This window comes from Corvus brachyrhynchos, unplaced genomic scaffold, assembly GCF_000691975.1.
Source record: "Corvus brachyrhynchos isolate BGI_N302 unplaced genomic scaffold, ASM69197v1 scaffold89, whole genome shotgun sequence".
NCBI classification, from domain to species: Eukaryota; Metazoa; Chordata; class Aves; order Passeriformes; family Corvidae; genus Corvus; species Corvus brachyrhynchos.
The window spans coordinates 3,234,612-3,250,051 of NW_008246063.1; the positions used below are offsets into that span (position 1 = coordinate 3,234,612).

Sequence of the window (15,440 nt, forward strand, 5' to 3'; positions counted from 1 at the left end):
TGCTGGGCAGCCGCGGGCAGTGCCGTGGGAGAGGGGAGGTACAGTCCATAGTTCTGAGGAGCCCTTTTCTTCAAGGCAGCTGCCTGTCTGTGCCCCCGTGGACTCGGAACTCACTTTTCGGCTTGTAAAACCGATGGTGTCAAGTCTAAGCTGGGCTGTTTCTGTTTTGTTTTGTCCATGTGTTTGGTTTTGCGGAGAACTGGTTTGTTTGTGTTTTTTGGTGATATTTACGGTTCAGGGTGTGCTTTGGAGCTGAAATTCACCAAGCGATCCGTGGGGTCCAGGACATGAAAGGACTCAGGGATGTGCATCTTTGTTCAAGACCCAGCTGCAGTACAGTAATCAGTTTTAGAGAGCTCAGGAGAAAAGGAATTCTAAATACTTAAATGTAAAGGCAGAAAACATTGCCTAGTCCTTACCTATGTGCGTTTTGAGAAAGCAAGATTCCACTTTTCTTCAAAAATAGGTGTTCTGGCCCTGATTTTCCTCTGCTTGACCATGCACGAGCACTGACAGCTGTGTAAAGTTTGGTGATCCCAATTTGGTGCCTGTTTACATCTCACTCAACACAATTTTCCGTATTTCCCCAAGAAAATGGGACTGAAGAGCCTGAATCTGACAGGCTCTTCTGAGCTGGTATTTCTTCCCAGTGGTTGTGGTAGAGACTCTGCTGCCCCATGTGTGAACTGGCTCGTGTAGCTGTACAGGGAGTGAGGTTCAGTTGGAAAACCCTAATTTACAGATTTTTGTTTGATAGGTAACTAAAAGTACTCCTTGTGCACAGTGTAACATCAGTAAGCTACATGTTGAAGATTGAATAAAATGGTGAAGCAAATATTAGTATCGCAGCACATATATTCAGGATGGAGAAGTGTTTAGCATCTGTTTGATACAGCAACCCCGTGTACTTCTGAATGTTAAGAAATAATATGCGTTTTTCTTTCACTAGCATGCAGTTGATGCAAAATGAGTGTTCCTGACTACATGCAATGTGCTGAGGATCATCAGACCCTCCTGGTCGTGGTTCAGCCCATTGGCATTGTACCTGAAGAGAGCTTTTTCAGGATCTACAAGCGGATTTCAGCTGTGAGCCAAGTTAACGTGCGTGACTCGCAGCGAGTGCTCTACATCCGATACAGGCACCATTATCCCCCAGAGAACAACGAGTGGGGGGATTTTCAGACACACCGCAAAGTTGTGGGGCTGATCACTATCACGGAATGTTCTTCTGCCAAGGAATGGCCTCAGACTTTTGAAAAATTCCATCTTCAGAAGGAAATGTATGGCTCTACTCTCTATGATTCCCGGTTGTTTGTCTTTGGGCTTCAAGGAGAGATTGCAGAGCAGCCCCGCACGGATGTAGCGTTTTATCCCAGTTATGATGAGTGTGAAACTGTGGAGAAGAGAATAGAAGATTTTATTGAGTCCCTCTTCATAGTGCTGGAGTCAAAGCGGCTTGATAGAGCCACTGATAAATCTGGAGACAAGATCCCCCTCCTCTGTGTTCCTTTTGAGAAGAAGGATTTTGTAGGTCTGGACACCGATAGTAGGTAAGCAGCTACTTTTGTCAGCTTGCAGGTCTTAGAAACACACATCTGTGGCACTTGCCAGCCTTTAGAATAAGCCTATTAGAAAGGACAAGGTGAGCTTTATTCCAACAGAGGCTGTGTCCTGATCTTACTGTGTCTGAGAATTTAACTTGTAGGCTCAGTATATTTGATGGTCTGAGCTTGTTTACATATATATACATTTAATTGATGAAGCTCATCAAATAGTAGGAAGAAGTCACAGGAGTGGTTTGACAGATTCTGTTGTAATGAGACTTTTGCTGGAAAGCTTCCAATGTTTTAAAGATACACAGTATTAACAAAAAAAATTCAGTTAGCATCAATGAAACTATTTTTACATTATGTTGAGTAGTATTTGACTAATTCTACTTACTGTATTTTTTCCTCTAAGCCTCTGTCTACTTTTTCATTCTATGAGACTGACTGTTTATTTTGATTATGAAGTCCAGCATCTTTCCCAGTCTTTCTTTGTTTTACGTAGTTATTTGTTACTGCTTTTTACCTGTCATGTTTTGCTACCTGTTTGCTACAACTGTTTGGTTTTGTGTATGTTAGAGTTCCCCCATTTTTCCTTCCTCCTCATTTGCATACTCATCTGTCAGATTTGAGTGTTGCATAGTTCTTGTGCAAGGGATAAGTAATTCTGGCTTGATAGCTACAGGCAGATGCAAAATCTGTTTGACTCTGCTGTTGGCAGTCAAATCTAGGCGATGGAAGCAACCACCTTTTGTCCTGGCAAAGACAGAGGTGTGGAAGCCCTATCGTGTTTGGAAGCAGTAGTGTTCATACCTGTGTTGTACTGTAGGGATGCCAACAGAGGTTATTACTGTGTGTAAAAGCTCAGAGGTGTCCAGGCAGGGTTGTCCGGAGCTGTCCAGGCAGGGTTGTGAAGCTTTTAGATCACATGAATCAGCTCTGCCTGCATAGTTAGTCCTGGCCTTGGAAATGGGAAGAAAGCATTCCAGATTGCTAATTAGTTTGAAGCCTTTTGTTAAATTATCTGTGGGTGCTTGAAGGACCAGCAGTACTCCTGTGCCCTGCCCCTTTCCGTGAGCACTTGAACTGGCTCTGACTTGGTGGTCCCTGGTTTGTCCCTGCGCTATTATTCAATTATCAGAATAAATTACTGTGTTGCTGCTTTTTGTACGTGGGTGGTAAAGTTGTGTACACTGGACAAGCCTTTTTAGAATCCTGTCTTTAATTACTCAGTTTGAATGAAATTTGATTGAATGTAATCAAAATTTCCCATTCCAGTTAGACAGAAAATGGGAACTGTTGGCCAAGAATCTCAAAATCAGAATTAATTCTGCTGTTCAGTTGTGTCTTCTAAAAAACTGTACTTTGGAAATCGATTTCTTAGATAAATGACTTAATTCTGAGCAGTGGCTGTGCTGTAGCTAGTGGGAAATAAATACTCTTTGTGAAGTTCTGAACTGGTGGGGAGCTCGAGTGACAGCAGAATGTGTCCACACATCTCCAAGCAGGTATTTTATGCTGTTGCAGTGAGGAGTTCAAACAGATTCAGGGTGATGCTTCAGTTCTTTGCAGAATGGAAGGTGTGTGACCCTGCCTGTGTGGACACAGGGGTTTATCCAGAGTTAATCACTGGCTCAGCTCTGCACACACCCTTGCCTGGAAGGTTTGAATACCAAACAGGTTTTCAGTAAGTCTGGATCAATGGATGTACTTGAAATGTTTGCTGCACCGAACCGCTCAAGGAAAAGTTGCTAAATACTCTTAATTGTTCCGTTCAATAGTAAGAAAGTTCTTCAGTTTTATTTTGCTGTGAAGTTAGTACTTCTGATTGTTTTAAAACTTAGGATTTATACATTAAAACTTCAGAAAGCGGAATGAAAATATATTTTTAGCTTCTCTGCACAGGAACCTTTCTAGGCACCTTTCAAGTAGCCTGATGCATCTCCTACCTCTGTGTTGTAAAGCAGAAATTCAGGTTCATGGAATACGGTTGAATTCAGATCAGTTTATTAAACTAACTTATACTGTCAAGCCAAAGTCTTTGGATGTGAACTAGTGATAATATTGCATTTTATTACTTGGGAGATTTTTATTGCTTGGCTTGCAATTACAGGATTTTATTTTAGCACATTCCCGTCTGTAGTGACAGATTCACTAATTAAGGGAAAGCACTGTGTACCAGGGAGGTACAGGGCTAGGAAGGACCTTCTTCAATAGAAACCAGTTTCTGTTTTTGCAAGACTGGATGTAATTCTGTTCAGGGAGGCCTCAGGGTTGTTTGAGTGCAGGAAGTGGGTATGAAAAGATCTGGTAGAACAACTTTTGGTACTTTGTTGGTTTTGAGTCTGTCAGCATAGTAATTTTACAGAAAGAAAGAAAAACATGGTATTGAGATATTGAGGGAAATGAACAGCTTTTTCTAGAAAAGGTGGAAATTTCCCAAGGGTTAAAGGCAAAGAAAGTACCTTGATCTTTTTTCTATAGTTTCTGTCCATTTCCAGTTTTTTTTGTATGATGTATCCCAACCTCCGAGTCAGTGTGTAACCAATTACTTAAAAAGCACAAAAATTCTATATTAAATAGATGGCAGAGAAGACACACTCTTTATGCTTGTAACAGAGAGTGTGTCTCTGCTGCTGTAATTGTGGATGCCTACTTAGGCTAAATAAGCATCTCTTTCTTTACCTGTAACTTCTAAAATTGAAGTTACATTTCAGTGTCTAGCAAGGGTCTCATTAAATGTGTGGTGCTGCTGTAACCTGGAGATATTGGGATGATAGATTGAGGGTAAATATGTTAAGAATTTACAAGGGACACAGTAATTCTGATCATGGGATTTGAAGACTAATTAAAACTACTGAACATTGTTTGTTTCTTAAAAGATACTCGTCTCCAAATATTTTATTGTCAAATACTAAGGTTAATACTTATGTGATGATCAGGGCTATATATATAAACCTGATCTTCTCCCTCACCCAGTTACAAGACTTTCATTAGCTTGGTTACATAATAATTGCAACATGATTGATTTCTTTTAAGATGCAAAGTTCATAAATTAGGAAGGTGAATTATTATGCTGCATTTCAAGTAAGTTAATTCTTGGAAAAAATGAGGATGATCTTTATCTTTTGCAAGTTGCTTGTGTAATGAGCAGGAGAGACACATTCCCAGAACTGGTACTGAGGTGACAGCATACTCACTGTTTTATGTGTGAATAAGAACTTTTTATGGCTGGTAGAAAACTTTCTGTATGAAAAATAGTGGATTAAGTCCTAAAAAGTTTTGAAGAAAGGTTGTTCTGTTAAACAGAAATTGTAGGACTGAGAGTCTGACCTTGGTTTAATTCCTGGGGCATTCAGCCAAGAGGGGATTTTGGCAAATTGATTTATTTTTTCTTTCTGGTTCTTCAGCTGTAAATTGGGTAAAATATTTATGTGGTCCCAGGGCTCCTGAGGACAATTGAAAAAGTTTCTGAAATCAGTTGTGCTTGATAGTTATTCATAGAGGCTGGGAGATTGATGGAGAACAATGGAAACACATGTTCTCATTATGATAAAAAAGTCCTACAAACTGAAAACTAGGAAACATGAGCCAGAAATACTGAAAATCCCATTTAAGTTTTCAATTTTATTTCTGTTTTCAGCTAAAAAAAATGAACATACTTAAGTATGATTGTAAATCTACTTGGATAAGCTCATTTTAATGTTGTTTACAACAGTTTGTGTCTTAGGTTCTTTCTTTTTTAATACTGGCTTCCATTTAATGCTGTGGAGTGATGAGAATGTAGGGCCCTGTTTATAGATGCGTTTTTCTCTACACGGTGACATAGCTGGGATTTGAGCACTGATTTATCAAAGTTGATGATCTCAGTATCTGTATGTGGCTGTTAATTTTCTTTCTGTTCTCTGTCTTTCTAATTTCTGTTTTGTTCCTTTCTGGTTTTTTTCCCCCTTCTTCTCTCATACTGCCCTGTGAGTTTGTTGTTGGGTCTAAAAAGGTAGGCTGTGATTGTGTATCTTTGAAAATAGTTAGCTTTTTTCCCATCTCCTGCCTCTCCACTTTGCCTTCATTGCATATTTTAGTATTGCTTTTTATCTTTATTTTTTCAGTACACACAAAAATAATTGCTGCCTGGAGCCTCACCACTGCAGTTGTCCCCTTTTGGTGCATTTGGCAATTATATTTGGTAGCAATGCTGAGTTTTTTTGTAGGACACACATAGTCTGCTTAGGTGGCTGCTGGCCTCTGGAATTTGCTTTATTTTTTAAACTCCAAAGCCATGAAGCTGTTGCTGCCTGTGTTTGGTTTCCAAAATCAAAAGTTCTGGCAGTTGATCCAACGCTGTAGCTGTGTCTCTTTAAGTCTGGATAATGTTATGATTGGTGATATCTATAGCTCTGCATGCTAACTGGAATTAGTAGAACTTGATTGATGGAAATTTTTTTTGGAGCATTTTGCATGTATATACTTTTGGAAATTGATTTTGCATGTTTCTTGTTTGTAAATTTAGCCAAATTTTGAGGATCCAGAAATTCTGTCAAACCTTGTTTCTGGATGGTTTGTAGTGAAAATAAATTCTGTCGTGAAATATAACACTGTTACACTGAATTTTCCTTCACATTATACTGGGATCCTAGAAAAGAGCTGGAGATGAAAGAATAAAGCACATATCCTGTAGAGCAAATGAGTCAGAAATGGAAATTCAGTAGTTCTTTGTAGTTCCTTGAACAGATTCATTGCCCTCTACTTTGAAGTAGTAGCAGTGGTCACTGGCCATGATTGTGGTTATTCCTGTCAATATCAGAGTGTGTTTGGTAGAGAATTAACCCAACTAACTTTAGAAAATCAGATTTTAAAGTAGTTCTGTAGTCAATGGAATTTTTCCCTGTGGTGAGGACCTTCAGAAGAGGAGTTTGGGTGACTGACACCAAGGAGCATTCCATGGGTGGTCCTGCATGAGGTGGTACTGCCTTCCCTGGGGATGTTTCTGAGTGCATCACACTCAGGAAGGAATTTGTAGGGGCAGACTTTAGGTGCTTCTTTGAAATTTAATGTTGTGAATGATCTGGCGGAAAAATTAATACGAACTGCTCTTGGCAGTAGGGTGCTACAAGGAACTGGCGTAGAAAAAGGTTGTCCTCTTATCCTAGAGGAAGTAGTTGTTAATTTACATGGGCTTCCTGTCCCTAAATAGATTAGGATGAAGCAGGAGAGAGCCAAAATATTTAAACAGTGTTTAAATAAAAAATAAATCAGAATATATCTGTAAACGTCTCACTTTCAGGTTCTTCAGCTAAAATTGTGAAGCAAAACTAGCTCAGTATTAAAATGAGCAATCATCATTTTATGGTGAGATATATATATCTAAAAATATATGTGAATATATATGCATATAGGACTTTTTTCCCATTAAATTTGCACCCCAGTACACACTGAAGAAACAATGTGTCACTTGGATGTGATTTTAAGGGCCTGATGTAGATACTGGATTTTTTTGAAAAGAGGCTTCCCAAATGTGAAGTAAATTAAGTTTTGCTGTCTGTGGAGAGTGGTTTTTGTCTCATTGAAGTCTTTGCCTTCTGTCTTTTTGGACATTTTTGAAAGAATTTAATTCATTGTACTTAATTGTGAGTGCCTAATTAAGACACAGTTTATACATCTGTTTGGTGCAAACTTACTCTGTCATTAGTAAGGAAACATCTTCCAAGAGGATGGCAAAGACTTGCAGGGACTATAAGAGATGGATCCTGTCTTGGCAATACCTTGAAGAGCGTAAAAATAGGTGGAGTGAATTCAGTCTTTGAATAATTAATAGTAAATTTCTTCATCACTGGGAATAAATTATCTGTTTGTCTATAAATAAGGAGAGTTTCTCAAAGAACAGTGGTTTTTATGAGCAATGTTTATTGATGTCTGGGTGAATAAATGCCTTCAAACTTCACATATATTGACATGTGCGTAAACCAGCAGCAAAATTAGGTTAGGAAGAGCTGTTGGTGAGGCAGCGTGATCGAAACGATTCCGGTATCAGGTCCTGATTTAGAAGTCAAGCATCATCTCCTTTCCTTTGCTCTATGACTCATATTTATGAACATAATCATATGTTAGCTGGAAAATCTGGAAAAACACTTACAAACTACAGTTTTGAGAGAATAAGAAATTTAATTGTCCATAAACATAGAGATTGCTTGAAAGTGTAGAGACAGGGAGTTGGAAGCAGTGGCATCTTTGAAAGGAATTATAGCTGTGTAAGGGAACAATGATTCTCCAATCCCACTACTTATGTGAAAAACAAACAAAAAAATTAAAGCAATATAACATTTAAAATGTTATTGTCATTCTGGAGTACAGACATTAGGAAAATCTGATTTATAACCAATTTATATTCTCCTGTGCAATGATGATTCAAGATTGCAAAGGAACTTTTTTGATAGAGTTATTTTTCTATAACTCAAAGCTCAGACTGAAATCTTGGTAAGATTTGGTGCCCTTCCATAGTTCATACACAGCAGTTTTAGTTTTCACTTTAAGTTTTCTTGTATTTTTTTTCTTAAACAGATCTATTAAATATATGCTTGCTGAAAAATAAAATATAAATATTTCAATTTCTTGACACATCTGAAAGATAAAGAACAACAGTTGTATTGAGCTTCATTTAATGTCAACACATCAATTGTGAATATGGTGTGATAGATCAGAGAAGTGCATACATTTATATAGGAATTATTTGTAACTTTTTAGATGGAGAGAAGCAATAGGAGACATACTTCTTGTCTCCTTTTATTATTTCCATTTTTTTTGTAGACAGTAATACTGGTTCCCATAGCTTTTCTCTTTAGTTTTTATAAGGCCATTGTCTGTACTTTATATATATTTTCTCTTTTTAAATTTCTGTCCTGATCCATATAAATCAGTTACTTTCTCTTCATCTCCTTCTTCCAAACCAACTGCAAGGAGTAAGACATTATTTGGTGCCTGAAAAGTTGCTTCTCTTTGGCCAAACTAACAGCCTTGAAGGCAAATAAACCAGTAACATGAAATTGTTTGGATTCTTGACATTTCTCCTGGCCTTTCTGCCTTAAAATCTAAGGGAAATAAATGAATATCCTTATTCCTACCATTATATTTTATTTGTTCCGTGCCTCTTTCCCTTTTTTCATTTCTACATTACAGACTTCATGAAGACAATCTGTTCAGATGCCTTATGGAGATTATTTCAGTGACACTTCAGTTCATCTCTAGGGTCCTTTGGGAAGTTCTTTGCTGGAAAAACCCCCCACTTCCCCAAACCTGGTTGCATTCCATAACCTTGGCATTCCTCTTATATTAAGTTCTCACTCTAGGGAATAAGAGTTTAGCATCTGGAGAGTGGGTGTTACCCTAGGTTTTTTTGGGTTTCTTTTTTGTTTGAAGTTGTTAAGTTCAAATAGTCCCGGTAACTTTTTAAAAGATCAGAGGCTGGTTTGGGCTGGAAGGGACCTTCAAGATCATCTCATTCCAATCCCTCTGCCACGGGCAGGGACACCTTTCACTATCCCAGGTTGCTCCAAGCCCCACCCAGTCTGGCCTTGAACACTTCCAGGGATGGGGAATCCACAGCTTCTCTGGGCAACCTGTTCAACAGCTATTCTGATGAACTTAATTAAATTGAAAAAGTATCACTACATCTAAAAGTGAAAAGTTTAGAACTATGTCAATCCAAGATAGCTCTTTGTATTTTTGCCAGATTCTTTGGACTTCGTGTATACAATAAAGAATGACATCTACAGCAATTACTTTCATTACAGTTTCATTTCTGATAAACTTTTATTTTAGTTTAAACCATCCAAAGAAATAAAAGTCTATTTTTCCTTGGTGTGATGTGTGGAAAATCAATTTTCATACCCCTATGTACTTAGACATTGTTAGAACAACAGGACATACTATTGAAAGTAACAGATAAATTAATAAAATATCTAAGTTGACATTTAAATTTCTCCCTCATAAACAGTTTTATAATTATAGTGCAAGGACATTCTTGCCATGGAATACTTTTCCAGGAGGGAGAACAGGAGGATTGCTCATAGACTTGGGAGAGCAGAGTTGTTCTGAACTGTCACTTAAACCATGGGGTGTTTTCCAAGTCCAGTGTATCTTGCTTTACATCTCTTATGTTTCTTTAGCTGAAACTTACTTAGAAAACAAATAAAGTAATAAGGTTAGTGCTGTTATCACACAGATTTATGCCCAAGTTGCCTTTTCAGCTGTACCAAGGTGTTCGTTGAATATTTTCAGTAGGCTTTGTCTGTTCATTTGGAAAGAACATCACCATTTATTTTAACATGTAAAAAAAAGAGGAGGAAGAGAAATCCTGTCAGCTGTTGCCTGAAGTGATTGTGCTTTTTCACTCATCATCCCTTTAAAAGAAGGGGCTGGGAGCAGGGGGAGGTTTGTGAGGTCTGGGGGGGTCTGAGGAGGTTCTGGGCCCCTGACACCTTTGGGCTGTGTGTGGAGAGGGTCCCAGCAGAGGAGGGCAGAGGGCTGGAGCAGGATTTTGGAAAGGTCACCTTTAATATGCTCAGAACCAAAATGTGAGGAATTCCATGGGAAGCATCCATGGAGTGTTGGGATTTATTCAAGAACAGTTTCCCTAAGCACAAGAACAATCCATTCCCTACTGAGGGAAAGAAAGAAGGCAGACCACCCTGGCTTAACAATGAGCTTTTGGGTGTACTGAAAAAGCAAAAAAGCAGCATATCAGCTCTGGAAAGGCAGCCAAATACTCACTGTAGTCTGCAGGAACCTTGCTTTGGAGCTTTTCAGGGGGTGTGACTCTAGCTGTGTGAATGCTGTGTAGCCAAAACGTGATACGTTGCTTTTTTCCTCAAATATATCCTCAAATTGTTGGTTCTTTTGCATATTACGTTAGTTAGCATTCATATTTGCTCAGAGAGTAAATTAATGCTGATCTGCTATTAAAGAGGAAAGAAAATGGACTTCAGGTGTTTATTACCTCAAACAAGCATTCCCTGCCAGTAAAAGTGCACCTTTCATTTTGCAGACACTACAAGAAGCGCTGCCAGGGCCGGATGCGGAAGCACGTTGGAGACCTGTGTCTGCAGGCTGGAATGCTGCAGGATTCCTTGGTGCATTATCACATGGCAGTGGAACTGCTGCGCTCTGTCAATGACTTCCTGTGGCTTGGAGGTAGGGTTAAGTGGTGGTAGTTGCTAAACACAAGTAAATCAAACTATCCCCTATCATTTCCTTAGGCATAGTGAAAAGTAGGAATGATTTTGGTGACCAACATCTGAATATCAGGTGTAACAGTTAAGTTGAAGCAAAAATTGCTTAATAAAGATATGAGAAAGGAATGTGTTTAGGAAAACCTAAACAGGATAAATTGTGTTACTGTAGTAAAGCATGTATTTAAAAATTGTGCCTGATTTTTTAATGATTCCTTGGAAAGTATTTGATTTCCTTCACTGGCTTGTACAGGTATTTTAAAAATATTTCCTATGGATGTCCAGTGTGGACTGTTAGGAAAAGATTTTTGCCTTTCCATCTACCAAAGCCACAAGTGTTAAACTTCCACTGGCATGACTTCCTTTCATAGTATGTCCTAGGATTTGCTTTTTTTCCCTGCCTTTTCTCCATCCTTTCCTTTCCTTTTTTTCTGCTTTTTGTTATTTATTGGCTATACAAATGATCTTTGAGCACAATTTCTGCTTCTCAGTTTCACACCCTTTCAGGACAATCACTATTTCCAGGTCTGCTTTTAGCTTTCTCATTCTATGTGGAAACCCATTTATATTCCTAATGGCCCTGCAGGTTACATACTATGAAAACCTTAACACCTTTTGACCTCCCACTTCTTTCCTTCTACAATTCCAAAAATTTAAATGGTCAGGATTCCTCAAATTATACTTAGAGGCCTCCAGAGGACTCTTCCAATCCAAATTATTTGGTAAGTCTGTAAGTCTGATCTCCTGCTTATATCACATCCAGTTAAATCAGGTTGTTGAGGGACCTGTCCAGTTGAGTTTCAGGTGTATTTAATGATGGAAGTTCTACAGTCTTTGAGCAACCTGTTCTAACATTTTGCTGGTTATAATTTGGAAAAACCCAACAACAAAACATAAATTAGTCCTACCTTAAAGCAGAACTTCCTGTGTCAGCTTGTGTTGACTCTCATCTGATCTCTGCACCTCTGAGAAGCACCTGCCTCCATCTCCTCTCTGCCTTCCCACTGGGTGTTTCGAAGGCAGCAGGGACATTGACGTTCAGCCTCTTGTTTAAGGCTGAGCAAGCCCAGTTCTCTCTGCTTCTCATATTCTCTGCTTCAGGAACTCCAGTCCCCCGACCCTTCTGATGGCCTTCCACCAGCCTTGCTTTGGGATGAGGCTCCTGTCAGGCCCTATCTCCAGCCTGGAAAGTTCTCTCTGCATTGAAGGCCTGCCCTACTGTTCCCCTCAATTTGGTATCACCCAGGAAGTTTCTGGGTGTGCTCTGTGCAATCATCCAGGCAGTTAATGAAGGTATGAGTATTGTCCCTCTGAGGGACACCACTGGTCACAGGCAGCCATTTGGCTGATCACAGTCCTTTGAGTGTGGCTGTCCAGCCAATTTCCCACCTACCTGATAGGCCAGCTATCCCAATCTTCCCGATTTGGCTGCAAGCATTCTGTGGGAGAGCATGTCCAAAGATGTTTTGAAAGCCAAAATACACAACATCCACTGCTGTTCCTTTGTCCACTGAGCTTATCATCTCATTATAGGAGGCAGTGAGGTTGCCAAAGACTGACTTACCCTCAATAACTCAATGTGTGCTGTTCCCAGACACGTTCTTTCACTTCATGTGCTTCTAGAAGGGTTTCTGTGTAGCCTCTCCAGGGAGCTGATGTTGATCTGTCTGTACTGGTACTTCCTTCTCAAAGAAGATGACATTTCCCTTTTTCCAGCTATTAGAAACTTCCCGCAATGGGCATGAACCTGCTGGAGGTGATGAGAGAGTGGTCTCACCTTGGTCAGCTCTTTTGGCATCTTACCTGGTTTTGTGGAATTGCATCCAATTGGATTAAGTGCTTTTCATGTGAGCTTCCTCTACAGTGACAAGTTCTTACTCCTGCAGATTGTTTTAGTAGGGTTGGGGCAGTGGGAGTTCCGAGGGTGAACCCAGAGGTGAAAAGCACATTGAGTATCTCAGAATTTTCTGTGGCCTTTGTCATTAGACCTCCAATTTCAGGTATATTTTGTTTGTGCAAATGGACTGTATGATGTGATACTTCACTTCTTGCAAATGTCTCTGCTAATCTGTTGGCTTTTTTTTCTTTTCTCTGCAGCTGCCCTTGAGGGGTTGTGCTCAGCATCCGTCATCTATCACTATCCGGGTGGCACTGGGGGTAAAGTTGGACCTCGCAGAGCTCAAGGAGGTTCTCTTTCTGCTGAGGCAGGCAACAGGCACAGGCCAGGTAAGAATGGCATTTCAGTTTTATTCTGTTTGCCACCACTGAACATCTGAAAACCTTCTCCCTATTTCCTAACTCTAAAATTATGCAGATGACAGGATTAATCAAATGAGGGAGGTTGGGGGAAGAGTTGTTTGGTTTTTTTTAAAGATTTTTGCAATTACGTTTCTGTTTTGGTGTTAATGTTAAGACATGTGCTTTGCATAGAATTGCAAAGTTTTTGGTTTCTTCACCTGATTGTTAGTAGTGTCTGTGTTAGTTTGAATTTTGCTAGACGAGATGCAGACAGTTTTCATAAAATATGACGTGGCACAGCTGCATGTATTAAGAAAAGTTGGGTACATTTTATTCATAGTTTTTTTGCTCTCCTAAGGTCAACGTGTAATAAATAAATAGATTTCATTAATGAAATGCCAATAAACCAGTGTAATTTTTAATGTTTAGTATACTTTTTCTAAACTCTTGGATTACAAAAGAGATGGCTGAGGAGAAACATGAGAGTTATCCGTAATACAGTGAATATTGTGGAAGAGGATGGGTAGGGATTGAAGGTTCAGTGTTTCTTTCAAAAGAAGAACTGGAGGACATCAGACAGCTTAGCAGATGGCGAAGTAGATGAAAGGAATGACTCTTTATCCAGCCTATAGGTATGACATGGAACTCCTTGTCATTCAGAGTGGTGTGACAGAGGCAAGGCTGCTGTAGCTCCATGTCCCCAGGTCTCGGCATAGGAGGCTGAGCAGGAATTCCCAGCAGGCCTGGAGCAACATAGAGGGTACACACACACACAGCCTCAGTCTGTCCAGGAGCTGGCCACTGGACTGCACCAGTTGCTGGCACCTTGACCCACAAGGCTGAGACCCGGAGCCCATTCCCGTTGTTGTTTCTTAGACCAGCACACACACATGCACTCCCCTCTGTTTTTCCATGCTTGTTACCTACACTGCCTCAATCCCTCCTTCTTCTTGTCTTTGGCTCATCCCCTACACCCCAAAAGGAATCTTGTACAGTTCTAAGAAAAAAAAAAAATGAGCCCCATATCCCTGTAGGCAGTGACCCCCCCAGTCTGTAAGAGGATCCAGAGAGCTGTCTGTGTAACTGAGCTGCTGGGCTTCACCCCCGCACAGCTCTGCTGGCTCTGATTTGGTTACTGGGGTTCAACTGATGGTCACTGATCCTCTCTGCTCCTTTGTAGTTGTGCAGATCAGCCTGTCACATAACCTGACACTTGTCACATGCTGTTATGGCTCCTGAAAGTTTCTGTGGCTTCCAGGAGAGGCTGGGCTGGGGTAGGGAAGTGAAAACACATTGACTAGTGTGAGCTACAGGGCCTTTGGGCTAACCCAGCATAGCTGCTGCTTTGTATGTACTCACCCAGGACTGAAACATAGCTGGGTTTAAGTGCTGGTGTAAAGTTCTCTTGCGTGAAGTGTGGTCAAAATTAAGTCCTTAATCTAAAGGAAGCAACCACCCATCTTACTCTTTTATAAGTCCTAATGTAGTTGTGGTTTGATGCTGGTTAGGCACCAAGCATCACAAATAAAAACAAAGTGAAATGAGGATTATTGAGGAAAATGGAAAGACTTCAAGGCAAAACAGGTCCACACTTAAACAGTTATAGTATAAAGAAGATTAATTACTAACAGAATTAAAAGTAAAAAGAAATAATAAGAAATTAAAGCAAACTCCCACAACACCTTTCTCTTCCAGTACCTCCCTCTTTCCACCAACCCGCACAAAGGACACAAACATGGAGTTGGGTTCAGTGTTTACTTTCTTAAGAGTCTTTCTTTATGTTTTTGGAAAAGAGTTTCTTCTGCTGTGCCATGGGATTCATCCCATGGAAGATAGTTCTCTGCAAACTTCTTTAATGTGGTTTCAAACTTTCACAAACAACAGTCTGCCCGAAATCTGCTGCAGTAAAAAAATATCCCTCCCATGAACCTTGCAGTCTTTCCACACTGCTCATCATGGGTCATAACAGTCATGGGGTTTCAGTCTCTTAAGGATGAGCTATTCCAGCCTGAAAGTAAAGGCCCTCTTCTCAATCTCTAGAAGTCTTTCACCGCCATCTGTATACTCTGGTGTGAGTATTTCTCATGAACTACATGTGGATTTCTACATCCCCCCATGTACATCATCTTATGAATTATAGGGAAAACAAATTGCTGTATTATAGTCTTCACCAAGGCTTGCAAGGAGAATTTTCAGCTCTGGTGCTGGGAGTGCCTGCTTTACTGCCCTTGGTTCTGCCATGTTGGCTTCACCTCACATGATCTCACTTTTCCTTTCTCTCTGACTTGGAAGAAAGCTGGTGCCTGTTAAGTTGCGGCTGAGAAGTTGATCTTGTTTCTTGTCCTGGCTCTCGTTGTCGGCTGCATGCTGTTTCTGCTCGGTTCCACACGACCCGCGCTGGCTGCCCGGCAGGGGCCCGCCGGCCCCAGGAGCC

General features: G+C 40.2%; 1 protein-coding gene across 2 annotated transcripts in view; it reads left to right on the forward strand.

Annotated features, from left to right (window-relative positions):
• The window catches only part of TRAPPC9 (trafficking protein particle complex 9), a 469,795-nt gene that overhangs the window by 4,664 nt on the left and 449,691 nt on the right, over window positions 1-15,440 (forward strand). For both annotated transcript variants that reach the window (XM_008643073.2, XM_017746660.1), the window contains exons 2-4: window positions 950-1,550; window positions 10,585-10,730; window positions 12,866-12,994. In XM_008643073.2, coding sequence (XP_008641295.1) covers window positions 967-1,550; window positions 10,585-10,730; window positions 12,866-12,994 — 859 coding nt within the window. In that variant the 5' untranslated portion in view covers window positions 950-966. The remainder of the gene's footprint in view (window positions 1-949; window positions 1,551-10,584; window positions 10,731-12,865; window positions 12,995-15,440) is intronic.